Source organism: Xiphophorus hellerii, chromosome 4 (assembly GCF_003331165.1).
Source record: "Xiphophorus hellerii strain 12219 chromosome 4, Xiphophorus_hellerii-4.1, whole genome shotgun sequence".
Lineage (NCBI taxonomy): Eukaryota > Metazoa > Chordata > Actinopteri > Cyprinodontiformes > Poeciliidae > Xiphophorus > Xiphophorus hellerii.
In genome coordinates this window covers 12,348,352-12,365,320 of record NC_045675.1, presented here as the reverse complement: position 1 = coordinate 12,365,320, position 16,969 = coordinate 12,348,352, and the positions used below count along the sequence as shown (strand labels likewise).

The window sequence follows — 16,969 nt, the reverse complement described above, 5'->3', positions numbered from 1 at the left end:
CATTTGCATTTGTTGTAAATGCAAAATTACAGCAAAAAATTTAAACTCAGAAATTCACAAAAATTAATTGAAAACAATTCTGATCTTTAAAACACATTCAAAAGAAACCTATTGTGAACATTTTAACTGGTGATTCTTTTTATTAAAGACACAAAAATCTTTCATCACCCATGATTCTTTGCTTTTACAATATTTCTTGATTGCTTTGATACATTTGTGAACACACGAGGCTGAACAGCAGCACTTAAAGTCAAAGTGACTCATTTTGTTAGCAAAAGACTAAAATAATGCCACAACATTTAAAATATTACACAAAATAAATATCACTCTAAATCATTCTGGAAATAAACATGACATGTTCCAATTAATTATTACATAATAAATGACAAAATACAAAACTTGATCTTCAGTGAAGCCCAGAGGTTTTCAAAGTGTGAGAGATCAAGTCTAAATGCTAGTGTTCGTACTAGCCTCTGTGCAAGTCTCTATGCTAGCGCTGATGCTAGCTTCCATACTAGTTTCCATGCTAATCTCCATGCATGTCTCCTTGATAGGCCTCATGCTAGCCTTCATGCTAACCCCCTTGCTTCTTGTTGAAGTTGGCTAAATGCAAAATCTTGTCTAAATAGGTTTTTGTCAAATTGTCCTTGAAATGAAATGGATCCAGAATCTGAAATGCTGAGATCCAGTAAACATGGAACAATCTGTGAGTTGAGCTTCCTGAACTTACATATTTGGTATGACAAAAACTCACAGGAACTAAGTTCACTCTGTGTCTCACAGGTACGATATGGGCTCTTTGCACCTCAGCTTCCGCGTTCGGGGAAAAGCGGCTCAATCTTTTCCGATCTATTGAAAAAGGCTCTTTACACTCAGTATTTGCAGGACTTGTCCAAGTGTTAAGAAAATAATTATTGTTTGGTGCTTAATACAGCTAATCCACGACATGTGTAACAGTTATATACAATACTCTTATTTGGAACAGTTTTCTGTTGAACATTTGGGAATTCAGCTGAAGAAGCAGGCCAAAGCAGGGCCTTTTTTCCTCCCCCGCTGACAGACACAAAGCTATAAAATTTACACTCTGATAGGAGTTACAGACTCTTTGGCGCCTCTCCCTCGTACCTGGCGCGGCCCAAGACGAAGTCGCCCGCCCTTTCACTTAGATAAAAGCCAGACATCGGAGCTGAGATGGGGGAAGTCCCAGGATCTCTGGGTGTTGAGGGAGTCTCTGAGTGGTCAAAGAACGGAACGCCTTGACTGCATATATTAAATAGGGAAACACCTTTTAGTTTATAATTCCAGGTCCGTACCCGAGACCGGAGAGTTTTTTTCATCTTTTCTCCACGTGGGCGCCTTTGTCTGTCTTTGTGTTCGTTTGTCTTCTCTTGTGTGTCTTTATTCTTATGAAAAATGCATATCTCTGTTCCTCTGCAGCTTTGTTGTTCATTGCTTTATATGAGATTAAACTCTGTGATCTGTGACGTCAACACACTTTGTTGTTGTTTCGTTTTACCAGCACGCGGTCGCTGCACGTCGCCCACTGAGAACGTCACTCGTCGAAGATCCCGGGCAAAATTAAAAGAGGAAGCAGGAGCCAAACGTTTTGTCCAAAGCTAGCATTAAATAATTACCTCTTTTTTAATACAAGGTAACAATTAATGATGTACATCGATCCGAAGCCCCAACAAGTAAGCTGGAGAAAGGTTTTAATATGTTCGCCTCGTTGTACACAGATACGAAGGTGAGTTTTACTTTCTTTAAACTTTGTGGCTAACATTAGCTTTAGCTTATGCTAGACATTTGTCTTGTAAAAATGTGCTATTTAAGTATCTAAACATTTTTCATCCATTTTCTAACGGACAATGTTTTTACCTTGTTTTCAAGTATATTACCTGCGTTTATTGTCGTTAGTGTCAGAGACAAAGTAACGGAGGATTTTACGGTTCAGGCTTTTTGCTTCTGGAGCCTGAGGAACAACAAGCCCATAGCTTAACAGTAGAGCAGCTCTGGTGTCAGAGTTCTAGTTCAGCTGATGGTTCAGGTTCAAAGTTGTTGCTTTTAGAAAAATATGGCCATGTTCCTTAAGGTCTCCGTGTTATTTCGCTTTATTAGTTTTGCATGCTTCTTGTGAAGCAGGACGGTGTTTACAGCTGTGTGTACAGGCGGATCAGTTGCTTGGTTGTCTGGCTCTGGTCTGCTCTCTCGTTCCCATAAACTCTCTTTCAGGCTGAATACAGAAGTGATTCCATGGAAATAACACAGGAGGCTCCTTTACCTTCTTCTTTAGGCTGAAGAAGTTGATCCGGAGTGAAGTGAAGGCTGTAAACTTTGCTGTGCTGCGTTAGCTTTAACTGGTAGCAACGAATATTTACAAGCCACCGTCTTCTTAATTCAGGACCGCTTGGAAATCCATGAAAACTTAAAAGCCCATTATATTAGGAAGACAGCAATGTTCATAGTATTGTTTTATTTTCGTCTGAAATAAGACTTTGTCTTTTCTAGCTGTCATGGTAACTGAAAGCGGGAAAAAAAAGAGCTGCATTTGTGCATGCGGTTGTGACGTCAGCGCAGCAGGTGCAAAGAGCCCATTGACTTCACAAATCTCTGCACAACTGAGGCTCCAAATATATTTCATGACTGAGAAACACCACCCTGTTAGTATTTCAGACCATCCATTATATTCATAACCCATTTCATGTATAGCAGGCAGTGGACAGCTATCCAAAAGCCATTTTCTTGTGTTTATCTGGGATTTTATTTTGTAAATACAGAACACTAACGTGGTCATTAGTACATTGGCAGTAGATGGCCAACTACTGGCCATCTACTGCAAGTGCAAGAAAATTTTATTAAATCCAATATGGCGGACAGATGAAAAAGCATGCTGACCAACTCAGGAATATCCAGTCCTTCCTTCTACTGTAGAAACTCTTGCAGGTAAAAAATACATTGTGACATGAAGCAACCCCTAAAGATTAATGCTACTGATGTAGTTTAAAAATAACAACTTTGTATTTGGAGAAATTACAAAATAATTACCTGTCCACTAAAGTGGACGTCATGCATCAGTGGCAATATTTGGACAGGTATTTACTGAGATGATTACTTTGACTTTATATATACAACATGCACCATTTACAGCAAATATTTTGGCTATAAAAACATCCTTATATTTTAGTTCTTAACTTGAAGATTTAAGGAAAAAGTCCATTGTTGACATGTTACTTTGTAAAAAAACAAGCTTTATTGTGGTTTTTAAAAAACTATTTTAAAACATCTGTTTTATGTGGCTAAAAGTTAGTTTGGTGTAAAGTGGAGTTAATGTGCTAACAAAGATCAAGTTAAGGACAAACATGAATACAAAAAGTAGAAAAAGAGCCCTGATGCTACATTGTGAAAAACAAAAAGACGAATGTAACTAAAATGTCCTTCGTAAAAGAAACTATGAATCTTGTGATTTTATAGACAAGAAATGTTACAATAAATTCATAAGGAACACTCTGTTATGGACAAAAGGACTCTTTGTCTTTTCTCTGTTTTATCTGCTCACATGCACACGGCTGCACGCTGACACAACCATAACATTTAAGAGTGACGACAGTCACACATAAACAAAAACTGATTAAAGCAGGAAAACCTTAGAGAGAGAGCAGAATGAGGAGAAAATAAAGCAGAACTCGCTCTACAATCTTTGCTTCACTTGGTGTTTATCCTAAGGTGAGCTGAGTGGAGCCCAGCGCTGGACGGTGAAAGTCACTCTGTATCTGTTCCAATTGGATGATGTGAAACATTTGAACATTTTCTGCATTAAACCCTGTTTTATATTTAACCAAAGCTCATTATTTCTCAAGGTAATGATACTAGGATTTTAGTCGGGTCTTAAACTGGTAAACGGACCTTGGTGGTGCACAGAGGGGAAAATGGGTGAACTACAACAACTTGTGTCTTGGTTAATGATTCTTACAAGCTTTATTCCCACAACATGTCTTTATCAATACCAAGATGTACAATTGGTCACTAGTACATCATACAATACACTGCCAACTACTGGCCATTAACTGCAAGTGCAGAAAAATTTAGCTAAATCCAATATGGCCGACAGATGAAAAAGCCTGGTGGAGGTGCGGGGCAGCGGGCTGGCGAGAGGTGTTAACTACTCTACTTAGCATACGAATAGCTTAGCATATGAAAATGCACTTCAGCAGACCAAACCTGTTAGTCCCTGGAACTCACATGAGACAACACAGTACCCCTCCCACCTTTAAGGGCGGCTGCTAGACGCCCAAAAGTCCAAAACAAAAAAACTCAACCAAGGTGGGCAGAGGACTGTCGAATGGAAGGCAAGAGTCCAAACCAAAAAACAAACAAACTCAGTCAGGTTGGCCGCACAGACCCTTGAAGAGGCTGCAGAGCACTAGCAGGAGAACCCGGAGCGCTGGCAGGTAGATCTGGAGCTCCGGCAGGCTAGGAGAGCTTGGGCAGACTAGGAGCACTAGGAGACTCGAAGGGAGCACTGGGAGGAGATGGGGCCCCACTGCGAACTAGAGATGAGTTGACTGCGGCGGATGGAGGCAAGCGGAGACATAGACGGATCTCAGATGGGCAAAGGCCAGAGGAAGGTTCAGAAGACCAGGGAACAGCGGAAGGCTCTGGAGACGGCTGGGTAGCCTGGAGTCTTGAAACCAGCCATGCTATCAGCCGTGCTACCTGTTGACCAGGTGACAGTCGAGTTGTTTGTAACGGCTAGCTTGGAATGGTTGGGGTCGGTGCTGGCGAATGAGGGGGGACCGGAGCTGTGGAAGAAGACGAAGAGCGAAAGATGGGAATGTCTGGCTTGGGCGGAAGTGGTTTGCTGGCCATGACAGCCAAAGCTGCCTGGTGTTGCCACTTCGCCTCTTCCAACAACTTCATCATATTCATGAAGGGGAGACAGGAAGACCAGTATTGTAGAGTCAAAACACAGTTTGTGGCTACGCCAAAGCGTCTAGGGATAGAGCATGGTTTCGCCAGTGTCTATAAATTCTCTTACGACTTGTTGTAAGCTTTCTATTCCTTCTGGGTCCATGTTGTGAAGTTGCTAATTCTCAGTTTCCATGAACCTCACCGTAGTCCTGGTTGGGTCCTTCTGTCATGAATTGTGGTGTTTGGAGGTGGTGAGGTAGACACAGTGAACCCAGATTATGATGAATAATGATGATTTAATGAAGTGAATCACAGAAATCCAGGCAGCACAGGTGAGTAACAGCAGTAACTCCAACACTGGTAGTGATTGTTTCAGAGACTGGAACTGACATGAGACAACAGACACTACACTAGACGGTATAGACACAACAAACAACAAGGACCGGACAAGGAGAAGGGAACACAGGTGGAATTAAATACACAAGGGGTAATCAGGGAACATGAGACACACCTGGGAGCAATCAAGGGGTAGCCTGGACAACACAGAGACTCAACTGAACAATGAAACCCAAGCCAATACAGAGAAAAACCAAATCGTCACACACAGATTAGCGAACTAAAACTGTCACAGTCATCTCTTGAGAATGACAATAATATTTAATTTAATGCAATCAGCAGAGAAAAACATAAATAAATAGTACATTTAGGATTTAATTAGGAAGTTTTACTTTGTAAATGTGCAAAGAATCATTTTGATAGTTTGATTGTTTTGTTTCCATGGCTACTATATGGCATAATCTTTGTGTTGCATCAGAGCAAATAATAACCAATAATCAGTGATTGATTTTAAACTCGGCCATTTAATCTGGGCTCTCTAACCCAAATTTCACTAAATCTATATTTAGTCCCTCCTACTGATGTTCTTAGTAATAGGAACCGGGGAGCCTAAATCATGATTCTGTTCATATTACCCAAAGGTAATATGGGGCTATTCCTCTGGAATCCGCTGGTGGCCCCTATGCCAGTCCGCCGATGCTTTTGGGACACCTTGATTTACTTAATTGTGGCATGTTTGGCTTTTTGCTGTGGTTCAAATTATTGTTACAGTATTTTCGCAGATGTTTATGTGGTATTTTGTGAACTCCAAATACTATGAGCTGAATCATCCTTTATCAGTTGAGGTTCTGCAGTAACTTCCATTCACAGCCGTGAACCTCCAGCCCAGATCCCACCAGTAACGTTAAGGTGAAGCAGAGTGTGAACACTGAGCAGGTGGTACCGGGGATTTCAGGTGTGTTGCAGTGAGAGTCATGGCACCGTTTCTTTATATCAGAATGTCTGATTTAAAGACAGACAGTGGGACCGACTCAGGCTGCATTTAGTCCAACCCTGGGCAGATAAAGTTAAAGTCAGACGTTTTCTCTGCAGCCGAACAATTTCTGTGTTTAGGATTGAGGGGGCAGGGCTCCACTGAGGGGCCCCTTCAGTGGAGCAATTTTTTTTTGTGTGTAATAATTTCTCTCATAATATCAAAACCACACAATTTCACTATGAAGTGATTTGTTTTTACAATAACATATATTTGATAAAAAGAAAATAAATAAATTGCTCTTGGGGGCCCCTGGTGGCCACGGTAGGTACCGCATGCTTCGCCGGTAACATGAGCTGCTGTGCAGAGCATCCAAACGTCCAAAGCTCCAGTCAGAAGTTAAATAAGCAAAACAATGTCTCAAGAAAGGACTTATCCTCCAGGGAGGGAGAAAAGAAAGAGGAAGAATAGAAAAAAGCCAAGATAAAGGTTTGTTTTAATCTGCCTTGGTAATGTAACGTAAAAGATTTGTAAAGCTGCTAATAGAAAATTAGCTTGATAGCGACCTGGAACGGTCCAGTTCAACAGCCAAACATCTTGCTAGGGTCTTTGTGTTTGTGTGAAACTGAGTTTAAACTTTAAATGAATTGATTCTCCTGCTTGGCTCTGTATATTTCTGAGGTATTTTGGCTTCAATGATGTTTGATAACGTTTGATAATAATTAAAACTTCTCAATGTTTGACATTGTTTAGCAAAATGTTTCTACGTCAGGCTACATAGCTGCTACATCGATGAGCTACGTTGATGCTGTAGTTGGGGATATTTTGTTTGCTGCTGAGCAAAATCATTTTGTGGCTAAAACAAACATTATTTTTACATCAGCTTATGTGGAACTTTTGTCAAAGTCACTTGAATGCACAGAATCAGTTCAGTACCAAACTAAATTCTCTGGAAAAAGACTCACCTGGTAAAAATTAAATTTTTAGCTATTGGAGTAACTCTTAAGAGAAATTAATTTAATCAAAGAATGTCATGAATATATGTGTAGGGTTGCACCAATTCCAGTTTTCTGGCAGATTCCTGGTTACCGATCTTTAAAAAGCCTGACCTGCTGATTTTGATTTTGGTTGATATGAATTTTTTTTGTGTGAAATGTTGCTAAATATAACCAGAAAGTCACTGAGTTGGCAACAGTGGAGTGACTATTGTTAACTGTAAACGCTCAGACCTGACCTGGTGGGTCGGTCTGATAAATTTAGGAGATAAGATGGGCTTCACGTGTAAGTATTGGCCAATCAAAATTAAGGAAATCGGCACCCAGAAATCAGTTAGCCAATAAATGTATTCTATTATTCATGTACAGTATATAATGCAAACAGCAATGCCAGAGATGCAATAAGTTTATAGCAGGTGTGTGAATGATCTAATGATCGGGCTTCTGATTGCAGCCAGTCCACATTGTTAGCAGAACCAGAGGTCCCCAAAACCAGATTTCGCTTAGGGCCCTATGGGGCTTGGGCCGGGCCTGGAGGGTGGTTTACCTGCCGTACGTAAACAGTAACATAGCAGGTGTCTATATTTGTAAATCTGATTATGATTAAGTCATTGCCTCACCAGCTATGAACCTCACTGCTGTTAAGTATGAAAAATAAAATGAACAATAAAATCACTACTGTAGAAAAAGTTTGTATCATTTAATAACAGCATAATATTCCTGGTTCCATAGAAATAAGTTGAAATTGTTAATTAATACTATTATTTGTACGGTGACTATTGAATTAATAACGCCATCATATTTGATGATGAAAACCTTCTTTTCTGTTTAATTTGATGTAATATTATTAGTGAAAAACAAAGTATTTAATTACATTTTACTTTGATATATTTTAATGCAGTACTAACATCTTTTAACTTTTATCAAATGTTACTTTAAAATTTACAGATAAGTTCTGTTATGTTTAATTTTTTGAAAATCAAATTGTAATTTCTGAGACGTCTTACATAATAAATATGTAATTTAGATTTTAATTTCAATAGTGGAAGAAAATAAATATTTTTGCACTTCCTACGTTATTTTGCAGGCAATTTTTATGCTAACATAGTTCTTTTTTATAGCTTCATGTAAGCCTATAAAAAGTTCTAACTTTAAAAATTATAAATTAACAATGACACTTTAACTGCAAAAGAGGACAATTTTCTATCATCTTTATGTTATATTTGTGGCAACCAGAAGCTACCATTAATTAGTTTTACCTGTTTATAAATATTTTCTTAAAACTTTTTTCATTCCAGATTTTGACTTTTAAAATGATTTTAACTTTTTATTTCTTTGTATCTTTATTAAAAATGTGATAACTTTTTCTATTATTTTTACATTACATTATTATTTGTTGCAGTTTAAAATTCTCTAGAACTAAATCAGTAAGAGTAACTCCAGAGCTGCAGAGTTTAGATACTGGATGTTAATTTCTGATGTAAAATAAAGACAAAAACTGAATAAATAAATTGCTTCTGATGCTCCTCTTCATGTGATTTAAAACTCATGTCACGTTTTTAGACTCAGTTCAGGGAAAATATCAAGTGCACAAACTGAACCATGAATGTAAAGACAATCAGCCAGGAAACGTTTCTTTTTCATGCATTTATTGATTTATTTTTCATTTCTGAGGTGAAGAGAAAGCTCCATAGGGAGGTCAAGATCAGGTGAGAAAAAACATAACTATTGATTTATTCTAATGCTACAAACATGTGGATCAAACTGATGAACATACAATTATAAAATTTGTGAGAGGAATTTGATGAGAATTTTATTTCATGATAGTTCATGTTTTATTTAAGCCCAGTTGTATGTTTTATCCACCACAGATATTCACACACATCCAAGATTGCAGTTGGTCTCTGACAAGCATCTGTTCCTCCAAAGGAAATCACACCATAAATCATGCCGTTGTACATCGCTGCTCCACCAACGTCGCCCTGTAGAAAAATGTATATCAATATTTTTATTTATATTGTGAAACAGAAAAGTCCTCAATCACTCTAGAGAGCTATTCAAGAAACAAACTTACATAGCATACATCCTTGCTCGGTGCGGAAGCAAGAAATTTATGCCCATGTGTCTGCAACGATCTGGAAACCTGACTAACTTTCATGTCGACACACTGAAGATGTGCTGGAATAGGAGCATTGGGGGGCACTGTAGGGAAACAAGAGAATCATAAACATGATCACTCGACCTTCTCTGTAGAGACAGAAACAAAGATTTTATTCTCATAACTTCAATATTTCTCTCACATTGCTCATTGTTGGGGCCGGTTGTCGTTGCGCCCTCTCCTGCCAGCTGAACAACATAGCCTCTAAAACACAATAAGAATAAGATGTATCAATACATTTTACATTAATTGTTATGACTCAGGTGTGCTGAAGCAGAGGCAACAGGACTGGAGGAGTGGAGACAGAAAACCTGAAGTTAGGCCTGTCACGATAACAAATTTTGCTGAACGATTAATTGTCTCAAAAATTATTGCGATAAACGATAATATTGTTTGAAGACCTTTTTACACTGATTTAATGGAAATTACGTAATAATGCATGTGATTTCCTGCCAAAGTTAGATACACTTTATTTTCAAAAGAACACTTGACACTTGAGCTGATAAACAAAATAAACAAAACAACCAAAAACAAAAATAAAATTAATTCTTAGTCTCCATTAACAAAAAACGCACTTGATAAAAACTAAACAACATAAAGCCAAAGTGGAAATAAATACTGCATTCAACCAAAAGAGTGCAGATTATGAAGTCTGTATATTATGTTGCCCTTCAGTAATAATTAGATTTAAATAGAGAAAATGGGCACATCGACTACCTGATGCAATAGTTCACACTACATGATTTTTTGCTCCTATTTTTCCCCTTACAACAATCTTAGAACGTTGGTCTTTCTAAGATTGTGTGGTGTGTTACGGTAGATCGTCGTTGCCGCTCCGATCTAAATCAGGGATTTTCCCCGTTAACGCAGCCTGTTGAATGTGACAGGTAGCCAATCAGAAAGCCCGGATTCTCCTCCGTGTTTTCTGAGGGGAAATTACGTCGGGGAATCCCAAACAGCTGATACGGCGCAACCCGAAGTCCATCGGACATTGGAGATGATATGTGGAAACAACATTAATGTTTATTCAACATGCAAAGAATATAGAAATGACAAGAGGAGGAGTTGGAGCGAAATTGCTACCGCAGTTGATAAACCCGGTAACTTTTCAGCTGTTCTTCGTTAAGGTGACATAAATAGGTTCTAATGATTTTCATTCAGTCAGAACTGACACTAGCCACATGCATTGCAGGTAGATTGTAGTAAAGCATTGATTAATGCCCGGTTTTAAAATTAGTTAACTGAACTTGCAGCCATTATTTTGTGCCCATTGTTGGACACCACACGGCAGGAACGAACCCGATCGAACCGTTATACCTAGGATTTCTGTCGGCTAATGTGTGATCTGTCAGGTTTTGAAAATGGGCCGACAATCGGCTGGCAGCTCTAAGATCAGTGCAGTGTGCGCTGGGCTTTACACTAAGGAAATGAGGAAGGGGGGAGTCAGTGGAGAGCACCGGAGTTGAGCCTTTTTTCATTTGGTGTCATCAACAGAAAGAGAAAAAGGCCGGAAGAGACGATAATGCCGATAATTAAAATGACGTCGATAGTTTTAATTTATCGTACGATTAATTGATTTATCGTTTATTGCGACAGGCCTACCTGAAGTCATGTTTTTGATCAGAGAAAGACTTACTTTTTAAGACGATTGTTGCAGTCTGGTATCCGAGCAAATGGGATATCTCTTACTGCTGTCTCAAGCTTCAGCAACATGAGGTCATGGTGCCGACCATCGTGAGCATAAATCACAGGAGCTTGTCGGATCATCTGTCTCTGCTGAGTAGCAGTCCGTGGATGAACTTTTAACACTGCTACGATAGTCCTGTAGGAAATATTACATTAAATTGAACAGACAGAAAACCTGATCATCTGCAGATAAAACTGTCTTCATGTCTCTTTCCTACCATCCTGACCCAAACTGCCAGCAGCGAGCTGCAGTCAGGATCCACTGAGGGTGGATCAGAGATCCTACACAGCGACTCATATGAGTACCATTGCCGCTCTCCACCCGAACATGATAAAGACGCTCGCCGTCATCACAGTTTTGACCTCCAATGATTCTCTTCTGCAGAGAAACATCTGAGTTCACTGAAACACCTGAAGAAGAAAAAGGAGGACTTTACTCAGAGATCAGGGGCAAACATGGCTGCAGGAACAGAAAAAGAATAAACAGTTAAAGATTAAAAAGCATCACAGTTTATATGCAAAGATGTTTCAGCCTGAAACAGAAACAGAGGGAAGTTTGAGAGTCACAGAGAGCAGCAGCCTCACTGGAGCCAGTGGAAGTGTGTCCAGTGTGTCCAGTGTTTCTGACTCACCCAGCCCCAGCAGCAGCAGAACCTTCAGCAGAGCCATTGCTGGTTCAGCTTCCTGTGAATGTCTGCAGTTCTGCAGCAGCTTTTAAACAGGTCGCCAGTCTGTCACAGGGCAACACAGAGACAGACAGGACAAACAACCATTCACACACACACTCACAACTAGGGAGAATTTAGAGAGACCAATTTACCTACAGTCATGTTTTTGGACTGTGGGAGGAAGCCAGAGTACCCGGAGAGAACCCACGCATGCACAGGGAGGACATGCAAACTCCATGCAGAAAGACCCCGGGCTGGGAATCGAACCCTTCTTACGGCAAGGCAACAGTTCTATCAACTGCGCCCACTGTGCAGCCCCTGTTTGGTTTCCAATCTACAAGAATTCACATCTGCCTTTGCTCCCCAAACTAGAATAATTTTGTTTATTGATGAGCTGTGAAAATTACTCTCTACAAACAGAAAAGGGTTTGCTGCTTTTATTTTGAAAAAGGAACAATATTACAGTGCTGCTTAGCGAAGAGCATTTGCATTTGTTGTAAATGCAAATTACAACAAAAAATTACACCTCACAGAAATTCACCCAATTAATTGAAAACAATTCTGATCTTTAAAACACATTCAAAAGGAACCTTTGGTAAAATTTTAACTGATGTAATTCTTTTTATTAAAGACATAGACCTCTTTCATCAGCCATGATTCTTTGTTTTTACAGTTTTTCTTGATTGCTTTGATACATTTGTGAACACAAGAGGCTGAACAGCAGCACTTAAAGTCAAAGTGACACATTTTGTTAGCAAAAGACTAAAATAATGCCACAACATTTAAAATATTACCCAAAAGCAAATATTACATTAAATCAGTCTGGAAGTAAACATGACTGTCATGTTCCGTGTTTTTCTGTGTGTTTATTTCGAGTTTTCTGTGTCTCTGTGTTGTCCTGGTCTCCCCTCGATTACTCCCAGGTGTTTCTCGTTCTCTAAATACCTCCTGTGTCTTTAGCGTCACCTGTGTGTCTGTGTCTTTGTCGGGTCCTCGTCGTTGTCAGCGTTATTCTGTTGCTATGTCCACTGGGTTAACCTGTTTCTACCGGAGTTGAGCCTTGGCTTCCGCTCAGCTGTGCTGCCAGGTGTTTGGACTGTGTTTTCTGGATTATTTTACATTAAAACCTTCATTACTCATCTTACCTGGGTCTACAGCGTCTGCCTCACCACCTTCACCACCGCACCTCATGACAATGACATGTTCCAATCAATCATTACATAATAAATGACAAAATACAAAACTTGATCTTCAGTAAAGCTCTGAGGTTTTCAAAGTGTGGTAGATCAAGTCTACATTCTAGTGTACATACTAGCCTCTGTGCAAGTCTCTATTTGGACAGTGATTATTGATGTCATGAGTTGTGTTATTGTTTCCATTTTATTTTGTAACAAAGATAGGCTTTATTGTGGTTTTTGAAAACACTATTTTTATTTATATCTAAATGTTTACATTACATATATTCATTCCAAACTGACCATGATGGACAGAGTGGCTTTAAAGTCCAATGCATTACCACCATCTATCATGATGTGTGTGGTTGAAGTGTGGACCCAAATGCAGCAGGCAGGTGATGTAAAATTTCTGTTGTAGATTTAATTCAAAATCAAACTTACAAAAACAAAACAAGTAATAAAATAAATTCAAACCAGAGACATGAAGAGACCATGAGGAAACCAGGGAGAAGGGATGAGGATCAGTGGTGTGGAGAAACAAGACGAACCGGCGAGTAACAGTCTGAGATTTGACTAATTAGAGACGTGATTACATATTCATCTGCTAATTGAATAGTGTAAAGTGGAGTTAATGTGCTAACAAAGATCAAGTTAAGGACAAGCATTGATACAAAAATACTGGAAAAAACCCTGATGCTACATTGTAGAAAAACAAAAAAATCTAATGGAACTACAGTAAAATGTTCTCCGTGAAAGAAACTATGAATCTTATGACTTTATAGACAAGAAATTCATAAGGAACACTATGTTATGGACAAAAGGACACTCTGTCTTTTCTCTGTTTTATCTGCTCACATGCACACAGGGCCATGCAAAAACCTTTGGAGGAGCAGGGGCTCAAAGTTAAAAAGGAAAAGAACAAGATCTTAAAACATTGTACAACAACATAGCAACAACCCATATTAGTCAAGAATCTAATATTTAATCGGATCATACTACAACCCCTGGCAAAAAGTATGGACTCACCAGTCTTGGATGAGCACTCATTCAGACATTTCATGCTGTAAAACAAACTCAGATCAAAAACATGATACAATATTAAGGTCGTTCCAAAGTGCAACTTGTTGGCCGTCAGGAACACTCAAAGAAATGAAGAGAAAACATTGTGGAAGTCAGTGAATGATACTGTAATTGACCAAACACAGGGAAATAAATATGGAATCACTCAATTCTGAGGAAAAAAGTATGGAATCATGAAAAACGCATAAACAAAAGACCATTCAAAATACATCACTAGTATTTAGTTGCACCACCTTTGGCTTTTATAACAGCTTTCAGTCTGTGAGGCATGGACTTGATGAGTGACAAACAGTATTCTGCATCAATTTGGTGCCAACTCTCTTTGATAGCAGTTGCCAGATCAGCTTTGCTGGTTGGGCCCTTCTTGTGGACCATTTTTTTCAATCTCCACCACAGGTTTTCAATTGGGTTGAGATCTGGACTATTTGCAGGCCATGACATCGACTGAATGTGTCTTTCTTCAAGGAATGCCTTCACTGTTTTTGCCCGATGGCACGATGCATTGTCATCTTGGAAAATTATGTCATCATCACCAAACATCTGTTCAATTGAAGGGATGAGAAAACTGTCCAAAATGTCAATGTAAACTTGTGCATTGATAGAAGAATTAACCACAGTCATCTCCCCAGTGCCTTTGCCTGACATGCAGCCCCATATCATCAAGGACTGTGGAAATTTGGTTGTTTTCTTCAGGCAGGCCTCTTCATAAATCTCACTGGAACGGCACCAAACAAAAGTTCCAGCATCATCACCTTGTCCAATGCAGATTCTTGACTCATCACTGAAGACAACTTTCATCCAGTCATCCACAGTCCATGATTGCCTCTCCTTAGCCCATTGGAGTCTCGTTCTTTTATGTTTAGGTGTCAATGCTGGTTTTCGTTTAGCTTTCCTGTATTGAAATCCCATCTCCTTTAGGCGATTTCTTACGGTTCGGTCACATACATTGACTCCAACTTCCTCCCATTTATGCTTCATCTGTTTAGTTGTACTTTTTCGGTTTTCAAGACAAATGGCCTTAAGTTGTTTGTCTTGACGCTTTGATGTCTTTCTTGGTCTACCAGTACGCTTGGCTTTAACAACCATTCCATGCTGTTTGTATTTGGTCCATATCTTGGATACAGCTGACTGTGAACAGCCCACATCTTTAGCAACCATGCGTGAAGGGTTACCTTCCTCAAGAAGTTTCACAATCCTCTCTTTTGTTTCAAGGGACATTTCTCTTGTTGGAGCCATGGTTCTCACCACTCCACTTCGTCCAGCAGCCCTCCAAGGTGTCATGACTGCAGGTGTTTTGAACTGCACACTAACGGGCACATCTAATCTGGGGCAGGTGTCCATTTAGGGAAAGGAAATAGACTGGGTGTGTCCTTTTTTTCTACCTCCAATTTGAGTGATTCCACACTTTTTTCCTCAGAATTGAGTGATTCCATATTTATTTCCCTGTGTTTGGTCAATTAAAGTATCATTCACTGACTTCCACAATGTTTTCTCTTCATTTCTTTGAGTGTTCCTGAAGGCCAACAAGTTGCACTTTGGAACGACCTTAATATTGTATCATGTTTTTGATCTGAGTTTGTTTTACAGCATGAAATGTCTGAATGAGTGCTCATCCAAGACTGGTGAGTCCATACTTTTTGCCAGGGGTTGTATATCATAGTCATCATGATGGGACAATGCAAAGCAAATGTAGTTTATGTTTCCCTGATAGGTTTAATGTTGCTGTTTCTGCTGCTGACAGTCCTGGAGGGCTGAGTTGATCTGAGACTGAAGTTGTTAAACAGACCAGAGGAGAGAAGATCTCTGGTTATGAAGTTATGAAATAAGTAAATTTGCTGCTATTTTACTAATTAAACCCTAATAATATCTGACTGTTTAACCTCCATAACAACTTGGCTGCAGACTGTTTTAAAGATAAAAAAAAAGCTAATTTGGGTTGTTGCTATATTGTTCTACAATATTTTAAGATCTTGTTCTTTTCCTTTTTAACTTTGAGCCCCTGCCCCTCCAAAGGCCTCAGCACGGCCCTGTGTACATGTGAGCAGATAAAACAGAGAAAAGGCAAAGAGTCCTTTTGTCCATAACAGAGTGTTCCTTATGAATTTATTGCAACATTTCTTGTTTATAAAATCACAAGATTCATAGTTTCTTTTACGAAGGACATTTTAGATACATTAGTCTTTTTGTTTTTCACAATGTAATTTTAGGGGGGTTTTTTCTATTTTTTTGTATTGATGCTTGTCCTTAACTTGACCTTTGTTAGTACATTAACTCCACTTTACACCAAACTAACTTTTAGCCACATAAAACAGATGTTTTTTGGGTTTTTTCCAATTAGCAGATGAATATGTAATCATGTCTCTAATTAGTCAAATCACAGACTATTACTCGCCGGTTCATCTTGTTACTCCACGCCACTGCTCCTCATCCCTTCTCCCATGTCTCTGGTTTTGGTTTATTTTGTGACTTGGATTTTGTTTTTTTGTAAGTTTGATTTTTAATTAAATCTACAACAGAACTTTTACATCACCTGCCTGCTGCATTTGGATTCACATTTCAACCACACACATCATGACAGATGGTGGTAATACATTGGACTTTGAAGACACTCTGTCCATCATGGTCAGTTTGGAATGAATATATGTAATGTAAACATCTAAATATAAATGAAAATTGTTTTTTTAAGAACCACAAATAAGCCTAACTTTGTTACAAAATAAAATGGAAACAATAACACAACTCAAGACATCAATAATCACTGTCCAAATAGTTTTAACAATTTGAACTTATTTCTATGCAACCATGAATATTTTATTTAACTCTTTCTAGAGTAGTGATTTTGTTGTTCATTTTATTCTTCATATTTAACAGCAGTGACATGCAGTGAGGTTCATAGCTGGTGAAGCACTGACTTAATCATAGTACCAAAACTATCAGGGGAAACAAGAGACAGGTGTCAATAATAAAGGGGTAGACCGACAACACAGTTTTTT

The 16,969-nt window shown here is 38.9% G+C and overlaps 1 protein-coding gene across 1 annotated transcript; it reads right to left on the bottom strand.

Moving 5' to 3' along the window:
* Positions 1–8,973: 8,973 nt before the first annotated feature.
* LOC116718771 (trypsin-like) lies at positions 8,974–11,722 on the bottom strand. Its single transcript, XM_032560997.1, has 6 exons — positions 11,686–11,722; positions 11,272–11,464; positions 11,004–11,189; positions 9,510–9,571; positions 9,284–9,411; positions 8,974–9,191 (listed from the first exon to the last, which is right to left on the bottom strand). Exons 1-6 carry the CDS (start codon positions 11,720–11,722, stop codon positions 9,045–9,047), a joined length of 753 nt encoding a protein of 250 aa, XP_032416888.1. The 3' UTR covers positions 8,974–9,044.
* Between the last annotated feature and the right edge of the window lie 5,247 nt (positions 11,723–16,969).

Coding starts and splice junctions, on each gene's coding strand:
- LOC116718771 (XM_032560997.1), bottom strand. CDS start 11,722: ATGGCTCTGCTGAAGGTTCTGCTGCTGCTGGGGCTGG. Junction 11,465..11,685: donor TCTGCTGCTGCTGGGGCTGG/GTGAGTCAGAAA, acceptor TTTCTTCTTCAG/GTGTTTCAGTGAACTCAGAT. Junction 11,190..11,271: donor TGGCAGTTTGGGTCAGGATG/GTAGGAAAGAGA, acceptor TATTTCCTACAG/GACTATCGTAGCAGTGTTAA.